Source organism: Drosophila innubila, assembly GCF_004354385.1.
Source record: "Drosophila innubila isolate TH190305 chromosome 2L unlocalized genomic scaffold, UK_Dinn_1.0 4_B_2L, whole genome shotgun sequence".
Taxonomy (NCBI): domain Eukaryota; kingdom Metazoa; phylum Arthropoda; class Insecta; order Diptera; family Drosophilidae; genus Drosophila; species Drosophila innubila.
Window position 1 is genome coordinate 5,018,513 of NW_022995372.1, and position 21,356 is coordinate 5,039,868.

Consider the following 21,356-nt stretch of genomic DNA (forward strand, 5'->3'; position numbering starts at 1 on the left):
GAAATAGTTGTTTTGGAACATAGCGGAGCCGAAACCGTAACCTTTATTGGTTTCGGTTTGATTCTTTCGTATTAATTATGTATCATGTGTTTTTTTTTAAGTGTAAAAATCTGCTATCTGAAATCCTCTGATGTCGGATTGCATTCAACTTTAACTCATTGAATTATAAATTATTGTTGCTTTAGCTGCTCTTGGCAAGCGTGTGGTAAACGTGGCCAACAAACTTTGGCATTGGCCATTGACAGCTATTTTTGGCTGCTAACCCCAAGCTCCAGCAATGTCGTGTGACCCCAAAGTAATTTGCCTTATGATTTTTGCCAACCTGAATGCCGGCATGATGGCAACGTGTGAAAAACTCAGTCAGGCGTAAGTGCGTCCAGAGTTGGCAACAGGAAAGGGATGCCAGAACGTATGTTATGGATTTACCTTTTGTGCATAATTTGGCCAGAATATGCAGTCGAGTGTAAGACATGGACATACAAGCACACAGACAACTAATCACCTGGAAGTAATTCCTATCTATGAGATTTATTGATTTCGTCTGACATTGAAAACGTTGATAAACTCACAGCTGTCGCTTAGCTCGTAGTGTTTACTGTGATATGATTTAATAATTTTGTAGCAACAACTTGAATTCAAAACGCAACTTGACCCACATTTTTGGTTGCGTTTCATCTTGTGGTTTGACTCCCCACTTTTATCTTAAGTGCACTCTGAAGTATTTTATTTATTGCACGACTTTTTCTTTCTTCTCTGTCTGTGTTGTGCTCATCTCAGTTCTTTCTCCCCGAAAGTGTTTCATAACTCAGAGCTGAACTCCCAACTCTCTGTCTCCGATCCCCGATCCCAGATCGCCGATCTCCTATCTCCGACTCCCAACAGCCAATGGACCACACGTCGTAGTCATTGTCAAGTGTCGCCGCTTTTAGATATGATGGTACCATCGTCTTTCATCTCATCCAACGAGCAGTGGGCAGACGGGCAGGCTGCGTGTGTGGCTTGTATTGTCTGGTCATAAAAAAACACAACACAATAACAAAATAGACTAGAGAATAAAATTAAATTTTGTCTATTTGTTACAGTTTGTGTTTTGTCTCTTCCCTATTTTTTCTAATTCCATGGACTGTTTCCTCATCTAATAGCATTTTTTGCCATTTGTCAAGATCTGTTTGTGTTTTGTATTATTTGTGTTTTTGTATCATTTATAGCTCACAAGTTAAATGTATATGAGTCTTGGTGGTTTTAAAGCTCTGAAGATTTATTTGCGATAAGAACGTAATTCGTTTTACTCATCACCCTGAACTTGACCCCATTTGATAGACAAGAAGCTGAGATAGTATTCCCAAAAATATAATAACACGACCAATATTTGATGAATTTTGAATTTAAAAAAAGGTTTTATTAAAATTTCTATATTTTACTTTTATTGTAACGCTCACATTCTTTAGTAAAGTAAAATTAATTATATTTAAAAAAGCACATAAGAAATATCAGAAACTGTTTGAGTATATAAAGTTGTTATACGATTAATTTACGGAAAGAATATTATACAACAATATTATAAGAATAAACACAATGTTTTTAGTTTATATCAGTTGCAAAGAATAATATCAAATATATTGCTTACAGAATTTATTTACATGAATGTCTGAAAATATTTTTTAATTAATTCTTACATTTAGTTCAGATAGTTCGAAGTATTCATTTAGGGCGAATGAACATTTTTGTAGCCTTATAATGATTAGGATCCATCCTAAATGGAATAAATTAGAAGAATAACAGAATAAATAATTTTCCACATTTTTAATAAGGTTTTTTTTTACCATAAATTCATAATATCAGACCACCAACCGCCAGTATGTTCATCAACGAACCATGAGCCATACATCCAAATATAAGCAAACTCTTTGTTCATAGAGATGTTAAGAACGTCTCTAAAAGTGCCAGAGTATTGACCCAACGATTTAAGCTTGTAGCCCTCTATCTCGTTACCAATAACAATATCATCATATTGTGCAAATCTTAAATTTTGCCAACGGTTCTCAAACTGGATGTAAAGCTCATGTGGCTGTGAAGAGGTCATTTGATGCAAATGTTCGAGACCTATAAAGAATTCTTTACGAATGAATCCAAAACCAGCTTTATATTCGTTCCACTTGCGAGCAAAATTGAATTGGCGATTATGTCTCCAATTTACTATAACTGTCCAGCCTGATTCACAGTTAACTGATAGTGGGCCAAAGTTGGGTACGTCGATTTCATGAATACCATCCATGTTTTGGAACTGCAGACAACCTCTGGCCGTAATCTCAGAATACATTTTTTCACATTTGTCTGCAGCATCTTTTGTTTTACTATATTCAAACTTAAGTTGGTTTAATTCTGTGCTTTTTTCAGCTGAGTAATTTGAAAAAGTCTCATTTAATTTTGTTAGTTTACTTTGAAGAATGTCAACTGTAGACTGCAAACTTTCTGTTTCCAAATAACACGTAAGTAGTTCAGTATTCTTTTGAGATACTACAAAATTAAAATCATCTTGGGGATTCTTTTTGTTTGATGTTGAAACTACACTGAAATCAATTTTCTTGAGTTTCTCTTCAATTTCTAAGTCTAAATCTTGTAGTTTCACATTATTTTCTTGTATTTTCTTTTCCAATTCACTGATTGTTTCACTTGAATGCGCCAGAGATTCGCTGCACAACATTAACAATGCCACCAACAGTGTCCAAAAATTTTGCATTATTCTAAAGTTTTATTCGAACTCTTCCCGCTTTTAAACGTATCCCAGAAAACAGCAAAATATAACTGAGTCTAAATCTAACAATTCGTAGTACTTAGCTGTATTATCAGCATATTCAGAAATGCTCTCAATTATGTACATAGTCACCTCTCTGAGTTTATTGATAAGATTCAATATAACGCTTCGAATATTTGCTAATTTCAATTTATAAACCACAAACAAACGTGAACGTATCAAAACTATAACAAAAAGGAAATAAAATATCATTATTACACTTTATTAGTTGCTCGCAAATCTTCAAGATGTATATTTTAACCATTTCCAAAATTGAACAAGAAAATTATCATGTTTTGGTTCACAATTGCTTAGAACGCTGTTCATGACGGGTCGTATCATCATTTGCACAGATCTGAAAACTTTGGGCCAGGTCTGCCATTGGCTATAAGCTGCATTCAGATTGCTAAAAACAGAGTAAAAAATAGAGTTAATTTATTTATTTGTTAAGGAGTGTTTTCAATTGATAGCACACCTTCCAATTCCGCTTTGATCGTAAGAAATCCACCATCCAGTTTTTCCAAAGAAATATCTATTGTATTCGTTGGTCAGGAAATCGTTTCCTAAAGAATCGGCAAATGCATCGCCAGCAGTGCCGTTATAATCACCCAAGGATATTAATCTGTAATTTTGACCTTCAATCTTAAAATGATTGTAATTGGCGAACCGAGTCTCTCCGTTCAGACTTTCAAGGTGTATATATAACTCGTGAGGTACAAACGAAGTCAGCTGGCGTAATTTCTTGAGACCTATGAAATAACTTCCTCCGATATTACCAAAACCATTTTGGTACTCTTTCCAACCTCGATTAAAATCTAAATTATCGTCGCTGCGTCTTTGGATCACAATCCAGCCAGGTCCGGCAATCTTCCCATCGCAGACGACTTCAAAAGATTCATCATTAAGTTTTATATCATATAATCCTGTAACGCTTTCATTTGGCAGACACAATGTTGGATATATTCCCAATAATGCTGATCTTAATACGCCAGATAAATATGAGTTTTTATTCAGTTGCCTCAACTCATTTTCATGGCTTATTTTCATATTAACATCGGCGATTTCATTTTCCAGTATTCGCATCTCTGCTTCGTTCTTTTTTATGTTTTCTTCATAGTTTTTGATTCGTGACTGTAGATTCTCAAAACTCATTGAACCTCCCTCGTCTGCAATGTCATCAGCATTGACTCTCGCAAGCAACAGCAAAACAACAACAAGCTTCGTTAACAATTCCATTCTAAGAATATATATTCGATGGATTTGTGTCAATAATTCTGTTTTCACTCTGAACACAGCAAAACATTTAATTGAACTGATGAGAATCAGCGTGTTAGAGCCTGATGTTTTTATTAAATATATAGACCATATATACATAATCAATTCTGCCCTGTAATTTTGAAATATTTTTTTGGTATACGGTATTATGTATATCTGCATATTCTTGGACAGCCGAGTCAAACTTTTGTTTGTCCCCCTAAAACCTCAGAGAAAAGTACTAAATAAAATATTATTGTAATATTTATTAATCTGATTGGGTTTTCCCAATTATTGCTACAAATGTTGGAAAAGTTTATTTTTTTTGTGACTAAATTAGCTGAAGTTAAATAAATAAAAATAATTATAAATTTACATTTAACATTTTTTTATATTTTTTTATGTTTATTTAATTAATTCACTGGCCACAGGGTATTTGCTAGTTCAGCTTGCAATAGCTATAATTTAGAAATCAGTTAACAGTTCTTAAAATATTGATAACGTTATTGTTTTATACCCATTACTTAAAAAATAAGTAAAAAGGTGTATTGTTTTTTTTCTTTCATTTTTTTGGAATTTCACTAAGCTACAGTAAAAATAACTTTATTTTTATTTATTTCAAAAAAGTAAATATAAAATTGTTCACATTGTATAATATATGAATGTTTGCATTTTAAAGAATAATATTTTTAGGGCGTATCATCATTAAAACTGATTTTAATGAATACTCCCAGCCTAGCCATTCCTCCCAGAAGATTCCATCGTTTGAGTTGTCATAGTCGACATCCGCTAAAAGGTATTTTCCATTTAAATTACTAGAAGTATATACAAAATTATATATTGTGTAATATTTGTTAACTTGATTAATATACCTTAATCCACATCTGGAGTACCACCAGGCACCGGATAGAATCTCGGCACAATTGCGGTCATCAGAGTCTCTATCATGATCATAAGTACTGAATCTCTGATTGACATTGTGCTGCAGTGAATTTCCAGCCGTCCCAGAATATTCCCCAAGAGATTTCAGAGAATAATCCTCATCCGCATTGCCTATCTCAAACTTATCATATCGGGCAAAGCGTTGTTCATTGTCAAAGCTTTCGAGCTGAATGTAGAGCTCATGCGGCTCAGACTTTGTGATACGATGCAGTTGCTCTAAGCCCAGAAAGAACTCGCATTTCTGGTCGCCAAAACCATACCGATATTCCGTCCAATTGCGATAGAAATTCACACTGCCATCTATGCGTCTCTGAAAACTGTCCAACCGGGTTCTTCAACCTGTGCATTGCTCAGAACATTATTGGGTTGCACATCCTTAGATTCTTGATTTCGTAAATTCAAAACATTTGCCTCAAAAGACGAGTCTTTGATATGCTGTTTGTGTTTTTGATCTTTTAAGGTTTGCATTTCTTCGGCCTTTACGTTCAGTTGTTTTTCCGTTTCCCCAAATTTTATTTCTTCATTCCTTGAGTGCTGTTTCAATTCATACAATTCTTTTCTTAGCAATCTTATAACATCTGCACTATCTCTTTCTTTAGCTTTCAGTTCTATTATCTCAGTATCTTTTTTGCTGATATTGGCTTTCAAGATATTTATATTTTGTATTACTTTATCACCATATTCCATTTGCCTTGCAATATGATTCTCAATAGTATTTAACTTGTCCATAGAGTTCGCAGTCTGGACTTGAAGTTGCATTAATTGTAGAGTGTTATTATCGCACTTCTTACAAAATTGTTCATTTAATTTCATTAATATGTGTGGTAAATCATTTAATTCATTTTGTATGAACTCGAACTTGACATCCACCGACTTTTGTTTAATTATCTCTTTTCTGGCATCTTCTTGGGATATCAAAAGTTTATTTATCTGTTCATCTTGTTGGCGGATTTGTGATCTCAGCGCTTCTACAAGTTGAGCCTGATTTTGATGTGCATGAAAACCACAATAAAATTTGCAACTAGCAATGGAAATTTGACTTGCTACAAGCAATGAATAAAATAATATTCTGTAAACTAGATGATTCATATTGAATCTCAGTAAAACACGCACTTTGTTCAACAAAACAAGTAACACTGAAGGCAACAATAATAATCGGAATATAACCGCCGTTTATTTTAATTTAATCTCTCTGTACACTGAGCAACATGTAATTGAACAAAAATAATGATACTAGTGACTCAATTCTTAAGTTATACATTTCTCTATTTATGAAGTTAATATTACAACATAGTTTTCTTATTTTCTAAGTTTTTAGCAGAACGATTTATTCTTATTAATTTTGATAAGAAAGCAGAAAGTAGATTCTGTTAAAAGAAGAAAGTATGCACAGTTTTTTTTTTCGATTTAGAACCTCAAGTGAATCGTTCTTTCTACATTTCCCATATATATGCTCAACAGTTTAATAACCCTTGCTCAGATTTTGAGCTGTTGTGGCCTTCAGTTTAATTACAATAATTTTATATATTATTTTCTGTAGCTGTAATAATATTGCAACTTTATCGCATACACTTTAAAGATTGTTACAAAACACATTTTATATATTTATACATTTTTTTTGTTGCTTATGTGTGGCCGTTTTTTAATGGGCCACTTCAATTGAAATTTGAGGCTGGATGTTGCCAGTTCCCCCAATTCTCAAGTGACAAGATGAGCTCAATATATTTAGTATTTTTTCGGTACTGTCAGTTTTAAAAGATTTCGCCTTATCGGCACTGGAAGCGTCATGTGCTGATAACCTTCACGAGTTTTTCAAAATCAAATTGAAATTACTTTTATTTCATTTTTCAGTTTACGCTGTCGCCTCAACTGAAACAAAAATCGATGTGTATTTTCAACCCTGAGCTGCATTGTTCCCACAAACTCGGCCTGCAATTTGCCAAATGTGTTGAGCATCTTTGAGATTAAAGAGGGATAACGGAATAGAGGGGAAGGAGATGATGAAGGGTCTATACAATTGATTGATATTCGAGCTGGCCGCTTGGGTAGCTGCTGTTTACCAAAGTGATAACGTGGCCCAGATTATGTTGTGATCCGATCACCGTAGCTGCTACTCAATGAGAGTGTGTGTTGCATCATTTTTCACATCACGTGCCACATGCGACCAAGCGACTGCAAATTGCGACATTTTGCAACATGCGTCGCGGCCTCTTAAATTTCAGCTATTGTCGCATCGAGTGCCACTTCCCTCCCCTGCCCTTTGCCCTTCTCCCTCACCATGCCAGCGGGAGTTGGTCTAGACTCTAGAGGCAACTGGTACCTTCCTCTACCCGCCTCTCTTTGGCGGCATTTCAAAGCAGCTGCCGCATTTGGCAGCCTCCGAATGTTGCCAGAAATATTCGCAAAGCCTTCGCTTTGTCCGCGACTGCCACTCATAATTCTCCTAGCACTACACTACATATACATATATTATAACCATATACCATTACATTTTCTTTATTTTTTCATCTCTTTTTTTGGCAACTTCTCTGTGCAGTCAATGCGGCAGTAAACGAAATTAAAATTCCAAATTAGCTTGTTGCAGTTGCAAATTCTCAAAGAAAATTCAAAACAAGATTGACTACTTCGACTACTAAATACCCTCTATTAAACTATTGCACTTCAAAAATACATTCATTAAACTAGGGGCTCCGTTTCCTGCTTGCTTCGCTTGGAGCGTACTCGACTGTCGGAGACCCCGCACTTACTGTGGCAAAAGTTAAGACTGGTAAAAAATACTCGACTATATAAGACCAATATAAATTCGTATTCTATTAGTTTGGTTATGATATTTCAGAAAACAAAAAAGTTTTTATATACTAAAACTGGATTTTCGACCGATCGGTCCTATGGCCTCCATATGATAAAAAATGCGTCGACAACATGAAATTCTTAAATTAAGAAAACACATTTTGGTTTTAAGAACATTTCAAATAAGACCAAGCTCTTATATTGTTTAATTTTGATTTATATAGATTTTATTTTGTCTTGGTAATTTTATAAATGTTATTTTAATTTATTACGAGTGGGATTCGAACCGAAAGGGTCCGCAATTTGTTTCATATAAAATAGTACATATTTATACTTTGCGAACAATTTAAGATTTTTATTCTTGCATTAAGAATAAAGAACTTTGATTTTTTAGATTAATATTCTTAAATTTAGTAATGTGGTCTTAAAAATGTGCTTCTTCTAAGAACAAAATATTTATGATGAATGTTTTTCATATTAGTAGTTGGTCTTCATGGTCTTATGTGTCAACTTCTTCGAACTTTGATCAAGAATACACACATATGATAAGCTCAAAGATGTCGTCTACTGACTGTTAAATAAATTTGCACAAATTTTTTATTAAACTTTAATGTGTATTATCGTTTGGGAAAGTTGCGGATCTCAAATGTGAAGTAAAAATCTTATACAGTGACGAGAAATGATTTCAAATATCAGAGTTATCCCAGAAATGCCCTCCAGACCGCAACCCTGATCGCAAATCCTCCCCCCGCATTCAGTTCCTGGCAATCAGTGACCGTTGAATGCGATTGCCGTTGCCGGATTTATGCGTCATTATTTTGTTTAATCTCCTGGGCCGCTGACCCATGTGAAATAGGGGCAACCAACACGCAATCGAAATAGATTTTTGGGTTTCTTTTTTCCGATTTTTGGAAATGCGTTCAAGTGCGAAAAACAACAACAACTTCAAATTGCTAATGGAAAACTGCGAAAACTATTCAAGTTGGATGAGAGAGGGGGATGTGTACTAAGGTATGGAATTGTGTGTGGATTGCTCACATTAGCCGGATGTTCGTTATGGTTGTGACCAGCTGCTCCTCTCCTACCTCTCCTGCGGGCAAATGAAATTTGCAAACAATTCAAATTGAATTTGTAAATCGAATTTGACTTTTGAGTGTGTTTCGTGTGTTAGGGAGAGATGATGAAAATGAAGACATTTGACAACTTGATTGCTGCGTTGCATACATACATATGTAGTTGCCGCAGGGCCACGCCCACACACACACACACACACACACACACATACACACACACCTCCAAAAGTGTGCAAATCACTCAACAAGTTGGCGGCTGTGGCGCATAAATGTCTCGCAGTGAAACTGCATTTTAATTGTCCAACAACAATGAGAGGCGCTTCGGGAAGTGATGTTCAATGCCAGCGGGAGAATAGTAAACTTCAGAGTAGCTAAAGACTGTCTATGCGACTAGGAGATACCCTCTACACTGGTCTTAAATTCATATAAATATAATATTTGTCAGTTTTTTTTTAACTTGATTTTTTAATCGATTAGTAGAATGAGTCTGAGTGTGATCGACTGAAAGACACTCTGCAGTCAAGGCTAAAATTGAAGATATCTTACGATAAATTTGCTTGCACTGCAAATAAACATTTATTTTTAGCAGTTTAGTGTGAAAATGTGTTCTTTTCAATAAAATACATAAATTTTTGTAAAATTATTTTCTGAAATATTCTTAAAAAAGTAGACCTAGATCAACTATATTTAAATTATTTGTTGTTTTTTTTCTGTGATACTCCTTTAGATGATTTTAATTGCTTGCAGGGTATAAAGCGGCACAGCAAGATAGGCTCATAAAACAGCGGCATAAGCCAAAAGGTTTTGGGTCTTTAAAAATTATGAGGTAAACAGACAAAAACTTGGAACTTGTCATAGAGTTCATTCGCATAGATCTCCTGCCGACCCGCTGCAGATGCAGCCCACATGTGTTCCGGGAACGGAACGGGAACGGGAAGGCGAACCGGGAACTGGAACTGGAAATGGGTACGGGTATAGTTATGGGTTTTTGTTTGGGTTTGAGTTTGAGTTTGAGTTTGGGAATGGGAATGGGAATGAGATTGGGGAATTGTGCCGCGTGCCGCATGCCGCGTATACACGTGTGCCATAAATTTTATAGCGTGTTGCATGTAGTTGTTGCATGTTCCTTTGAGTATGGCCTTTCCTGGTTTCTTTGAATACGTCCAGTCGAGTCCGGTCAAAGGTCTTTGCATCATAAAGCCGCTGACATTAACGATACTCAGCTCTGTCCAGCGCTGTTGGGTGAGAGATTCGACTTATGTCAGTTCCAAAGTATGTCGAGATGCTTGTACTTATACATATTTGGATTATTTGTCGCCAACATTTTGTGTCGCCCCCACAAACTCGCAATTACGTTGTTTATTCTAGATGACAAGAGCCAAATGGGAAATGCAAACAAATACTCGTATTCAGAGTACTCGTACTCATACTTCTATTCATATTCGTACTGGCACAAAAACCAAGTCACAAGCCAAGTCTGGCATTCCACATCATCATCAGCATCATTATCATCATCACCATCATCACTATGAATATTATCCTTTGTCAGTGCATGCAAACATGCAGACAAGGAAGAAAAATGGAAGGAATCAAACGGCAAATAATGCAGACAACGACAATGCCAACAATAACATAAGTCCAAAGTATATATATAAAATAAAAAGTAATACAGCACAACAATCAATTGATACCCTTTCAATAAAATAACATGCATAAACCAGGGAACGTAACTGTTATAAGTTTAAAAAATTAAAATTGCAACTTAACAATTATTTCCAAACTTTTATTTAAAAGTTACGACATAACACATATTTTTGAATTTTTTGAAAGAAGTAAAATATAATAATTAAATAAAATTTTTATTTTAAAGTTGAAAAATAGAACTTATTCTGATTTTTATTTTAAATGTCACAAATAAGAGTTATTCAATAACTTTTAAGTAAAAATAAAAAAAAAAAAGTTTAGTTGAATGTCTTTGGAACCAATTGGTGTGTTAAAAAAATTTAAATTTTGTTATTTAATTATTATATTATACTTTACAAAAATTAGAATTAAAAATGATTTTTTATCATTTTTGATCGGAAATAAAAGTTTTTAGCTTAGATCTCTAATTATGACAAAAATAAGAAATTTTGGTGTATTGCATGTTATTCTTACATAATTCTATCTTACTGATTTATTTAGTTAAAATTTGCTAACATAACACTTATTTTCGGTCCCTGACATAAACTGAATATTATATTTTTCTGACATACAAATCATAAATTTATGCATAAAATATCAGCGAATGTAATAAAAATCAAAAATAAATTAATCACACACAATAGTGAAAGTAAAAAGGGTAGTTTAATAGTTGCGTATTTATACTGATGTACATATGATATAAGAATTTTAACATTAAAATCAATTAACACTGCTTTTTTTTTGAATAACAATTATTTTACTTGGTAAATTATTAATTAGTAATGTAAAAGATTTTGAGAAATGTTTTAGAATTTTTATAAATGGTATAATAAAGATTGGAATACCCTATGAGTGGTCTTATTAGAGTGACGCCAACGTTGCTGTCTTGTGCTAGTTTCATTCTCCTCTTTTCCTTTTTTTTGCTATACATTTTTGCACAAAATGAAGAAATAATTTGAAATCACACACATACATACACACACACAGCAGCTGTAGTTGAATTTCTTAGTCGTGGTGTCAACACAATGGCACCAAATTATTTAATACTTCAAGTGTATGCATCTGAATCTATGTATCTGTATCTGTAGTTGTGTGTAAGTCGCCGCTTTGACTGTCGTTTGCTTTTTTGTGCTCACCCAGCAATTGCAAGCATTGTCAAATGTCTTTTGGGTGGAAGGGAAAGAGTAAGGAAGGATAAAGTAGAGAAGGATGTTGTCACCATTCCCACTCCCGCTGCCTTTCCTTATGCTTCTCTTGGAGTGCAATCTGCAATTGCTTTTAGTTTGAATTTCATATTTAATGAAGCTGCATTTCTATTGTTGTGGTCCGAAAAATTTGACATCAAATTGATTGTATGTGACTGGATTTTTGCCTATGTAACAAATGAGGAAGTTCAGCTTTTGGGTGGCAAGCTGAATATTAGATGCTCTTACAGCCATTTAAAACAAATAGATGAAGAAAACATTAATATTTAGAAAGTATATTTCACAATTTGTTTTATTCTGTTTGATGTTAAATGTGTTTACCAATTCATAAAAATGTTGTACTTCAATTGAATTTGACATAAATTCCAAAATGTTCTATTCTTTGACATACTTCCATATTTAACAGACTCTTAAAAATATCAGCTGGAAAATTGTTGTGAGGATACCCAGTTCCAAAGTCAATTTTAACTATTCCAACTGAGCAACGTTGTTAATACTGAAGTTGCTCTCAAGCTGCTGTAAAATCAAATTTCAAGCAATGCCAACTACTCGATTATACTTTATCCATGACCATACCTCCCCTCACTTTCCTCACTTCCCTCACCACCCTTATCGCAACTCTCTGAGCACTTTACAGGCCATTGCAAGTCAGCACATTCCTGGATCATTAACCCAACGTGCAATGGCTGCACAATTCGCCTTTAACAAGCAATTAAATCGAAACAAAAAAGACGCAAAGCAGTCAAACCCCTCCAGGGAGAAGGGTAGAGACTGCAACCGAGGGGAGTAGAGAAGGGAGTTGAGAGGTGAGAGGTGAGAGAAGCACTGCAGCGAGTTGAACAATGCAGTTTGGGAAAAGCGCCATGACATTGATTTATTTAACAATTACAACAAAATAAACGTAAATTTTATAATTATTGCGCATGTAAACAAGCATTGTTGTTGCACACCGGTGTGCTATAAGGAGGGGTGTATTAAGAGACCAACTCAGATAGAAAGAGAGGGAAAGAGAGAGAGAGAGAGTGAGAGTTACTGCCTGGCGAAATGTCAAAGTGAAGTGACAGCTGCAACAAAAGCAGCAGTCGAAGATACAAAAATAATAAAAAAAAACCCCTGGCGCTTTCTTTTGCTTGAAATAATTACTTTTTGAGAGCGCAACCCCCTCTAGCAACCCCATACCTTAGCCCAAGTCCATCCCCGCCCCCATTCCCGCCCCTGCCCCAACTCAGGACACACCCGCTCGCATATGTCGCCGTTGCGATTTTAATTTTGAAATTTATGCTAACAGCAGTTTGAGAAACTGCAAAGCAAGTGGAAAAATGACAGTTAGAATAAATGATACGAGTAGGCGGTGGTAAGAGGGTTTTGCCAGACCGTCAAATACTCTGCAGTAAGCTTTAAAACTTTTTTATGCCGTTTGTCGAAGTAAAATATGTTTCAGTGAAATAATCCATGTCTTATGATATTGAAAATGCACATGTGTATGGTTAAGTTTAGTAACCAGCTGATATTATGACTAATTCTTTTTCTGGTTGAATAAGATTTTATAGTCTCATTAAGTTATTCATTGATAGTGACATACAAATGGAACTCTAATGAATTTAAAAGAAACAGATTTTTCATGATCATCGAATTATTTTAATTGTTTTGTAGATCAAAATAAAGAAGTGACAATTTGCTTGTGCATAAATCGATTCATCGATAACATTATAGATTTTTCGTAGTCTTTTCTGACTGTACTTATCAAAAGCATTCCGACCATAAACCGAACCATAGAAACTATTTACCCCGCGAGCCCAAACCATAACCGATCCACATTCTTAATTAAAAGGTTCGGCTCGAAAAAAAATAATTACATACTTTTTATGAATTTCTATTATTATTCAACTATTTGAGATTTGCATAAGAATAAGTCATATTTAAACCTCCGAAATTTGAATTTTAGTAATAAAAATTTTAAGTTTAAAAAAGTTTTAAAAAAATAAAACAAAAATATTTTTTTGTATTAAATTGAACAAAGGTTTGAACACAAACCTTGGGTTCGCGAACTGAACTTAAGTCTTGCTCTATGGTTCAAAGGGCCGAACCGAACCGAACCTTTACCAGAGTTTTTGTAATTTGCAGCTAATACCTCTTTGTCATAGCTGTTTGGTTACAGGGTATAAAAAAACGCAGTCAGCAGGGTGCCAAGGGGTTGCCAATGGAGAAAGAGAGAGAGAGATGTTCGAGATGTGGCAAGTGGGTGGGGGCAGTTGGGGTAGTTGGCAAAGCAAATGAGGCAACCGTATGACATTATTTGTGCAGCACTTTTTGCGTTTTACCCCCTTTATGCCGAGTGGCTTCATCAATGGACACATCGCCTCAAATGGCAACAACGGCATTGGAAACGGCAACGGCAACGGCATCGGCGTCCTGTTCATCAGCCTCATCAACGCAAAGTAAATATTTGCATAATCTGCAGCTGTGTGTGTCTGCTCTGTATGTGTATGTGTGTGTGTGTGTAATTTGTGGGTGGCAATGGGCGACAGCAGCACTTGGCATGTTTACTTTACAAAATGCAATAACAGCAGCAACAGGAGTCTAACAGCAACAACAGCAGCAGCAGCAGCAAACGTCGATGAAAGGAAAGAAGAGGGCAGAGAGTGAGGAAAGAGTGGAGAGAGAGAGGAAGTCTGTTAAAGATGCTAAACAAAACAACATTCGGTTACCCACACAAAGTGTAATACAAATTAATTGAAAACCCATTCAAAATCCATTGAACACAGCCCAACAATACGTTCAATAATTACACATAAAACCAAGTCCTCAAAAATATGAACAAGCGCTTTAAAAAGACTCATCAAAAACTGAATACTCATCGCTGGGAACATGAAGATATGACAGGTTAATCCTTTGAGCACCTTTCTGTACAATACAAGTACAAATAAACAATGATGAAATGTGCGATGAGCGATGAAATGAATCATCTACAGAAGTTACCTGGAAGCGAATGAAGTAAGGCATAAGAAAGTGACTTTTAGATACCCTTAATTATAAAAAAAATTAAATAATAAAAATTAATCTAGATAGAAAATTAATAAGATGCGGATTTAAAACACTCAACAGATAAGTCATAGAGAGAAAGATAATGCATTAATTTAAATTATTTAGATCATTAACAAAATATGTTCTGTTTTAGTCAGAGTTAAACTTCCATTTATGTTAGAACTAATCAAATAGAATAAAAGCGTATTTAATAATTATATCGCATTTTTGTAAGTTTTCGAGCTAAGTAGTTTTTGATGTTGTAAAGTCGGAACTGCTAGCTAGAAACTAAATTTATTTTATAAATTAAATATTTGTAGATCAATTTTTAGTTTTGATTTGCATTAGGCTTTTCTTTGGATGAGAAATTAGTAAAACTCATCGAAAGCAGAATCCCAAAATTTTCTCTGTAATTGAACAATTTTTAAGTTAAATTTTGAAGAAAATATAATTATGCTGGAACTGCAAATGCTCCCAATTTTTGTTGGAAACTCTTAGTCAATTTCTCCATAACAGCTCGACAACCAGTCCAATAATTTCGAAAAGCCCTTTCGGCTAGTGTATAGGAAACTGAAGAGTTGTTAACATCATCAGCCGCTTCCTGTGAGTCCCCTGTATTTTGTCTGAGATTGAGAGTGTGCCTTCGATGCTCTTAGTTATCTCTCAGTTTCATTGGGTTCACATTTATCAAATGCAGTTCACAGCTGTCCCGGACTTTTGGGTAGAAGTCACAACATCTTCAACAATTGAGTTGGTTGATAAACCATATCCATAGCTAAGTGTCTTTTACTGTCTCCAAGTATGCGACCACGCCCACAACCCAAGAGAGATAAGGAGAAAGATAGAGACAGAGACAGAGAGAGACAGAGAGAGACAGAGAGAGAGAAATGTGTCCTGAAACTCGAATTGCACTTCAGATTCGTCACATGTCATTTGGACTTATGTAAATAGCATTTGCCGAAGGGTGTCCAAGTGAAATTGATAGTTTGTGAATGCCATCGACACGCTGCTGCTAATTAAAATAGATGATCGATGGTCGCCAGGGGCAGGGGGTAGATATAAAAAATAGCGAGCAACCCTTGAGAACCAGAAGAACTGGATTTTGTGAGGGGAGGCGAGGCGAGGAGAGGAGAGCGAAGGGATGACTCGTGTTGCTCTTAAGCCAGCTTAGCCACACTTCTTCAAGCTTAGCTCAAGCCTACAGCATCCCAGATCCAGAAAGAACTGGTCCAAACCAGGAAACAGAAACAAAAAACGCAAATCTCTTGTGACAACATAAATAGAAACATGATTTAAGATCGGTGCAGGATCCGCGGCATATTTACAGCTGGGATTACAACCGGGCACACAGCACGATATGAGTTCAAATCAAATGAAATGAGATGAGTTCGGATGTGCGTCGAGAGTGGAGAGTGCAGAGTGGAGAGTCCTCTCCCCGGGTGGTTCATGATTGAGTTCATCTCTGCCAGTCCTATCGAGGGGTTAGAAATGTTGATTAGCCTTCTGCGCAACGGAAATGGGCTGGCATTACGTATGGCGTATTCCATTTGTAGTTGGTTTTTTTTTGTTCCTCCTTTCTTTTTTGTATTTCGTTTTTTTATGTGCTGCTCTCATAAATTATAGCTAAACTTGCTTCGGCCTTTGTTGGTTGCCATGTAATTTGGTTTGACACGGCGGCTGTAAAGGTGCAAAAGAGGGAAAGTTCGGCAGATCGAGTGATCGGAAGGGGGGTTCATAATCAAAAAATAACAAACTGCGCAGGATAATTGCAGCGGAGAGTTGTGTAAATTGTGTTTAGCTAAACAATGGAAATCGGGACAGTTTTTCTATATATGTTGCTGACCTATGTTATTTTTTTGGTTACAGGAAACTGAAAGATCAAAAACTGATTTCCTTTTGGCAAACGAAATTAAGTGGATTGAAAAGAAAGATTGTCCAGGCAACTTAAGGGTGGAATTCTAATTATATAAAAAAATAATAGATTCCAAAGTTTAAAGAGATCTTGACATAACAAAGGAGTCAAATTCCTAGTAGTAAATACGCCGAGCGCCCTTTTTTAAAGTTGCTAAACTAACTTATCGATTATTTACACTTGTTATACCAAAAATTCTTGGACTAACTGCGATTACCACATGAAGATCAAACGATTATAATAATAATCTGCCAAATTACCTTTTTCTGTCCATCTAGCTAAAAATAAATTTTAAATAAAAAGCAGAAAAAATATATCACATGTCAAAAATCATAGACAGATTTATATAAACATAAAAGACTTTTTAAAAAAAAAAATTTTTTTGAAAAGTTTTTTAGTAGGTTTGAAATTTTTTAAATTATTTTTATCTGAAAACTTTTTCAAAAATTCAGCCACAAGTATGAAACCTTAATCATTCCTTCCTTCTCAAAATTAAAAACTATCATGCCTGTTTCATTATTCACTTTCAACAAGATTTGTCGGAAGTGATCATCTGTTCTTGTATCAATCTGAAAATATTTTGCGTATTGAATTCACTTTGAGTTGGTGAATTTAAGTTTAATAAATATAATTTTAAAATGTTCAGCCCAAATAGAACGAGAAAAATTAAATTTTTTGAAATCCGATAAAATATGAAGTGAAACCCGGAGCAGGCATGTTTGAAGAGCTTATGATATGAAAACTTGCACAAAAATGCACTACAAATCAGCATTACGAATCGTACTCTAAGTGAAGAGCTATGAAAAGCTTTTTAAGTAGCTTTTATATTATTTTGATTTCATCAACAATATCAATTTGAAGCATCAATTTGAAGCGTAGCTCGTAAATTTGAGAACACAAACAGCTGCAGTTGCTCCTGCTGCAATCCTCTGCAACTTCCCCTTCCCTGCAACTCCCCTCTCCTTGGTTGCAGTGCGTGCCAGCAGATGAAACGACAACTGCAGAGGGTTATCAAAGGAGTACGAGGGGGAGTTGACATCGAAGGGGGCAAAGGGGAAGGCGACACAAATTTGAATTATGTAAATACGGCAAAGAGTGGGACTATAAAATTAGCACGAAGTGCGCCCTAAACTAATTGCATTAATATGTCAACATGCCGAGCGGTCTCTGAGTGTGTGAATATGAATATGAGTGTGAGTGAGTGAATGTGAGTGTGAGTGCTGGCTGAGTGCATGGCGCACTACTTAAGATTACACAACGGCCAACAGCAATTTCGAAAAGTACTTAAAGTTTATTTATTTTGCGTCTGCTCGACACGCAAACATTAAAAACAACAAAAACAACAACAACAAAAAGAAGAAAGAAAATTGATGAAACTGCCAAGGCAAGGGGAAATGAGAGAGATAGCGGAGAGAGGTTGAAGAGGCCGCAAATTAATTCAGTTGCCACCCACTTGGCAATGTTGTCGAGTAAAAATATTTTCTTTTAGATTTCAAATTTCAAATTTTGTATTTGCTTCAAGTGTGCAACGTCCCCTCTCCCCTCAGTATCTTCCCCTTGCTGTGCCACTGCATTCGGTATTTATGATTTATGCCACGACGATCACCCAATAGCAAACACATTAGGCCAGACCAAGAGTATGGCCTTTGAAGTGCCTCACGTCCGCCCAAGGATAAATGATGTGATAATTTGGCAAAATATTAAAACAACAATTAAAAATGCATTCGAGTGTCAATTGCAAATGCTTTTTTTAAGCGTTCTATAGTTTCGAAAGTTGTTTCTGTTTCTTTTTTCGTATACCGTGTAAACAGAGAAGTGAATAAAAGGAATATAAAAATTATCATACAATGGTAAAAGCTACTATCGTAATTTATTTCTAAGCTAAACAATTTTAAAATAAATTATTTAAGCAGCACCATTGTTATATGCTAATTAAAATATGTTCAGCACCATTGTTATATGCTAATTAAAATATGTTCAATTGAATTTTCTATAATTGAATAAAAATAAATGACGATTTTATTATTATAACAATTATATTAATATTAATACAATTTCGCATATTCAAATCAGACAATCAAAAATGACTTAATAAATGTGTTTTTTTGTGTAGGGTATCTTCAAGTGCATCACACTCAACTGCATACTATGTTCTGGCTATGTTTCTGTTTCTGCTTTCAGCTGGTGTCTCTGACACATAAAACAACATAAGCATGAAAAATGAAATTTATGCATTTTGTTGAAAGGGTTAATGGGGCGTATGCGCTACGCGTTTCGATACGCTGCATTTTTAGTTACGCAATCGATCATGAATTTAATGTTTTTCTAACTTTAGATACGTGCAATTGAGATAAATTTTTTATCAATGTTTGAAAGAAAAACAAATGTAAAACAATCAGTGATTTTTAAAATAGAGCATTTTTGAAAACTGTTCTAACCCAAATGAAATACACAGTGTTTAATTCTTTTTTTTCATAAATTTTAAAAATAATACAAATGTATTTACTATTAGTTACAATTAGTTTTCACAATTAAATTTAATTTATTAGCGAACTTCCAAGAATTATTACTGAACTTCGCCTTGACTACAACATTAACATTATATCAAGACGTTTTGGGTCAAATGTATATCTGAATAAATCTGTTGAGCTTACAAATTCTCGTCTGCAAATCGAAATGAAAATAAACGATCTTTGCAGTCGCCCACAATCAAAATGAGGAAACTGGATGCTGACTTTGATGGAATTTAATAAAACAAATTGTTGTGAGAGCAACACTAACACACTAACAAATTGTAGCAAGTAAACATTATATACTTTATAAAGTATATATGGTATATTTAAGTTTATATAGATTTCTCTGAAATGTTTATCTGCATAGCGGCTGCGACCAAAAATGTTGCTAATTAAAGTTAATATTGACAAATGATGGCATTGGACAGTGTCAAGAAGCTGCCACGAGTATGTCGCGTTGGGTTTCCGTTACTTTACCCCTAACTCAGTGTTGACAGATCTGTGGATCCGTCTGCCGCATGTGTCGTTGTTGCCGCCTCCGCTGAAGGCGACGCTGCCGTCGCTGTTGGCGTCGCTGTCGCTGCCACAGTGACTGTAAATGATGCATGTTTAATTGCCGGCGCATAAATTAAATTTCGGCTGAGCGTGCTGTATCTTCCATTGTGTATACACTGTGCATGTGTGTGTGCTCTCATTTGCATACACACAATGGGACCACACAGGCATTGTTGTTGTTCTTGGTGTTGGTGTTGGTGTTACCGATATGCCCAATAAGTCTGTCAATGCTAAAGCCATCAATTGATTTGACAAGAACTTTCATTATTCCCTAGAAACTTTAGTTGTTTTAGTTTTAAAATCTGTTTTTTAATTGGGGAAAAAGTGTCAAATACAAAACGACAGACAAGCAGATACAATTTGAAATAAACACTGGAAATAACGTAAGCTACAATTTGATTACTTCGTGGAAAATAGAACTTGCATTTTTTATGAAGATGCTTACGATTATTTAGAAAATCTTTATTAAGTGATTTTTGTTAAAAATTGACTCTTCCAGTCACATTTAATATTAATATTTTAAGGTAAAAATTATAAAAAAAATAAATTAGTTTTAAAAAACAGCACAAATAAATTTTGTAAATTAGATTTAAATTTAAATAATATAATAAATTTAGTAATGGATAAAGTAATAAACTTAATTACTAATAAAAGTAAGGCTAACTTAATAATATAAATATACCATGGACCGTAAATAATGATAATTTTTTTTTTTTTAATAAAAAAAAAACAACAACTTATAATTGTCCTAGAAAATAATGATTTACACCAAAAGTTTTATAACTTTAAGATCTCTGCATTTCGACATGATTTTTAAATTTCTGATTACTTACGTATTTTTTTTAATGAAAATTATTAGTTTTGATTAAATGAATAAGACTTACACCATAATTTTTTATTTTTTTTTTGATCAATAATAATAATTATTTGTGATTTTTTTTTTTATATTAAAAATAATGATTATGGCTTAAGTTTTATTAAATTACTCAAAAATAATGATAATTCTTGATGAAAAACATAAAAAATCTACATATAATCATTACTAAGTAATTTTTATAATATTACTTATAATGATTACGGTCCCTGAAATATACAGATCATCTTCTTGGGTAGAGAAATTCGTAATGATGCTAATTAATGATCTCTTGTGAATTTAAAGAGTTTTCAATCAGCCTTTAAATTAAAAATTACAAGCAAAAGTCAAAGATAACCTAAATTAGAATACATTTTTTGCTCATTATTCAAGAAAATTCCATCTAAAATACATTTAAATACAATTCAATCAGCAAGTGCCAATAAAAGTATCTGCTGTTCAAACAACAACAAATTCGCAACATCACGACGAAACTTGAAGATTGACAGTTGTTGGTTATTGGTTGTTGGTGTGAAATGCAGTTTACTTGTTGGACATGGCCAGGTCTGAGGTTTTGTGGCCACAGCGAAAGCAAATCAGATGATACAACAACAACAACGACAACAACAACAAAATACGAAAGCTCAAATGAATTGGTAATTTATTATGCGCCGTCATGGCGTGGGCTAATTAATGGCCAACGGATCGGATCTGGCCATGTCAGCGCTTATCGGACGCGTCCGTTCATCGACAGCATT

The 21,356-nt window shown here is 34.6% G+C and overlaps 2 protein-coding genes across 3 annotated transcripts; both read right to left on the bottom strand.

Moving 5' to 3' along the window:
• Positions 1-1,615: 1,615 nt before the first annotated feature.
• On the bottom strand, positions 1,616-2,790 carry LOC117781627 (angiopoietin-related protein 7-like). Of its 2 annotated transcripts, none has more exons than XM_034618412.1 (2): positions 1,824-2,790; positions 1,616-1,753 (listed from the first exon to the last, which is right to left on the bottom strand). In XM_034618412.1, the coding sequence occupies exons 1-2, from the start codon at positions 2,738-2,740 to the stop codon at positions 1,702-1,704; spliced, it is 969 nt and encodes a 322-aa protein (XP_034474303.1). In that variant the 5' UTR covers positions 2,741-2,790; the 3' UTR covers positions 1,616-1,701. The 2 variants fall into 2 exon arrangements, with proteins under 2 accessions (XP_034474303.1, XP_034474304.1); XM_034618413.1 differs by having other exon boundaries at positions 1,616-1,743; positions 1,823-2,790.
• Positions 2,791-2,996: 206 nt separating this feature from the next.
• LOC117781628 (fibrinogen C domain-containing protein 1-like) lies at positions 2,997-4,103 on the bottom strand. Its single transcript, XM_034618414.1, has 2 exons — positions 3,270-4,103; positions 2,997-3,200 (listed from the first exon to the last, which is right to left on the bottom strand). Exons 1-2 carry the CDS (start codon positions 4,028-4,030, stop codon positions 3,038-3,040), a joined length of 924 nt encoding a protein of 307 aa, XP_034474305.1. The 5' UTR covers positions 4,031-4,103; the 3' UTR covers positions 2,997-3,037.
• Between the last annotated feature and the right edge of the window lie 17,253 nt (positions 4,104-21,356).

What these genes read in the sequence shown, in the direction of transcription:
- LOC117781628 (XM_034618414.1), bottom strand. Translation starts at nt 4,030, where the DNA reads ATGGAATTGTTAACGAAGCTTGTTGTTGTTTTGCTGTTGCTTGCGAGA. An exon ending in GATCAAAGCGGAATTGGAAG is followed by an intron (nt 3,201 to 3,269) that starts GTGTGCTATCAA and finishes CTCTGTTTTTAG; the next exon opens with CAATCTGAATGCAGCTTATA.
- LOC117781627 (XM_034618412.1), bottom strand. Translation starts at nt 2,740, where the DNA reads ATGCAAAATTTTTGGACACTGTTGGTGGCATTGTTAATGTTGTGCAGC. An exon ending in TCTGATATTATGAATTTATG is followed by an intron (nt 1,754 to 1,823) that starts GTAAAAAAAAAC and finishes TATTCCATTTAG; the next exon opens with GATGGATCCTAATCATTATA.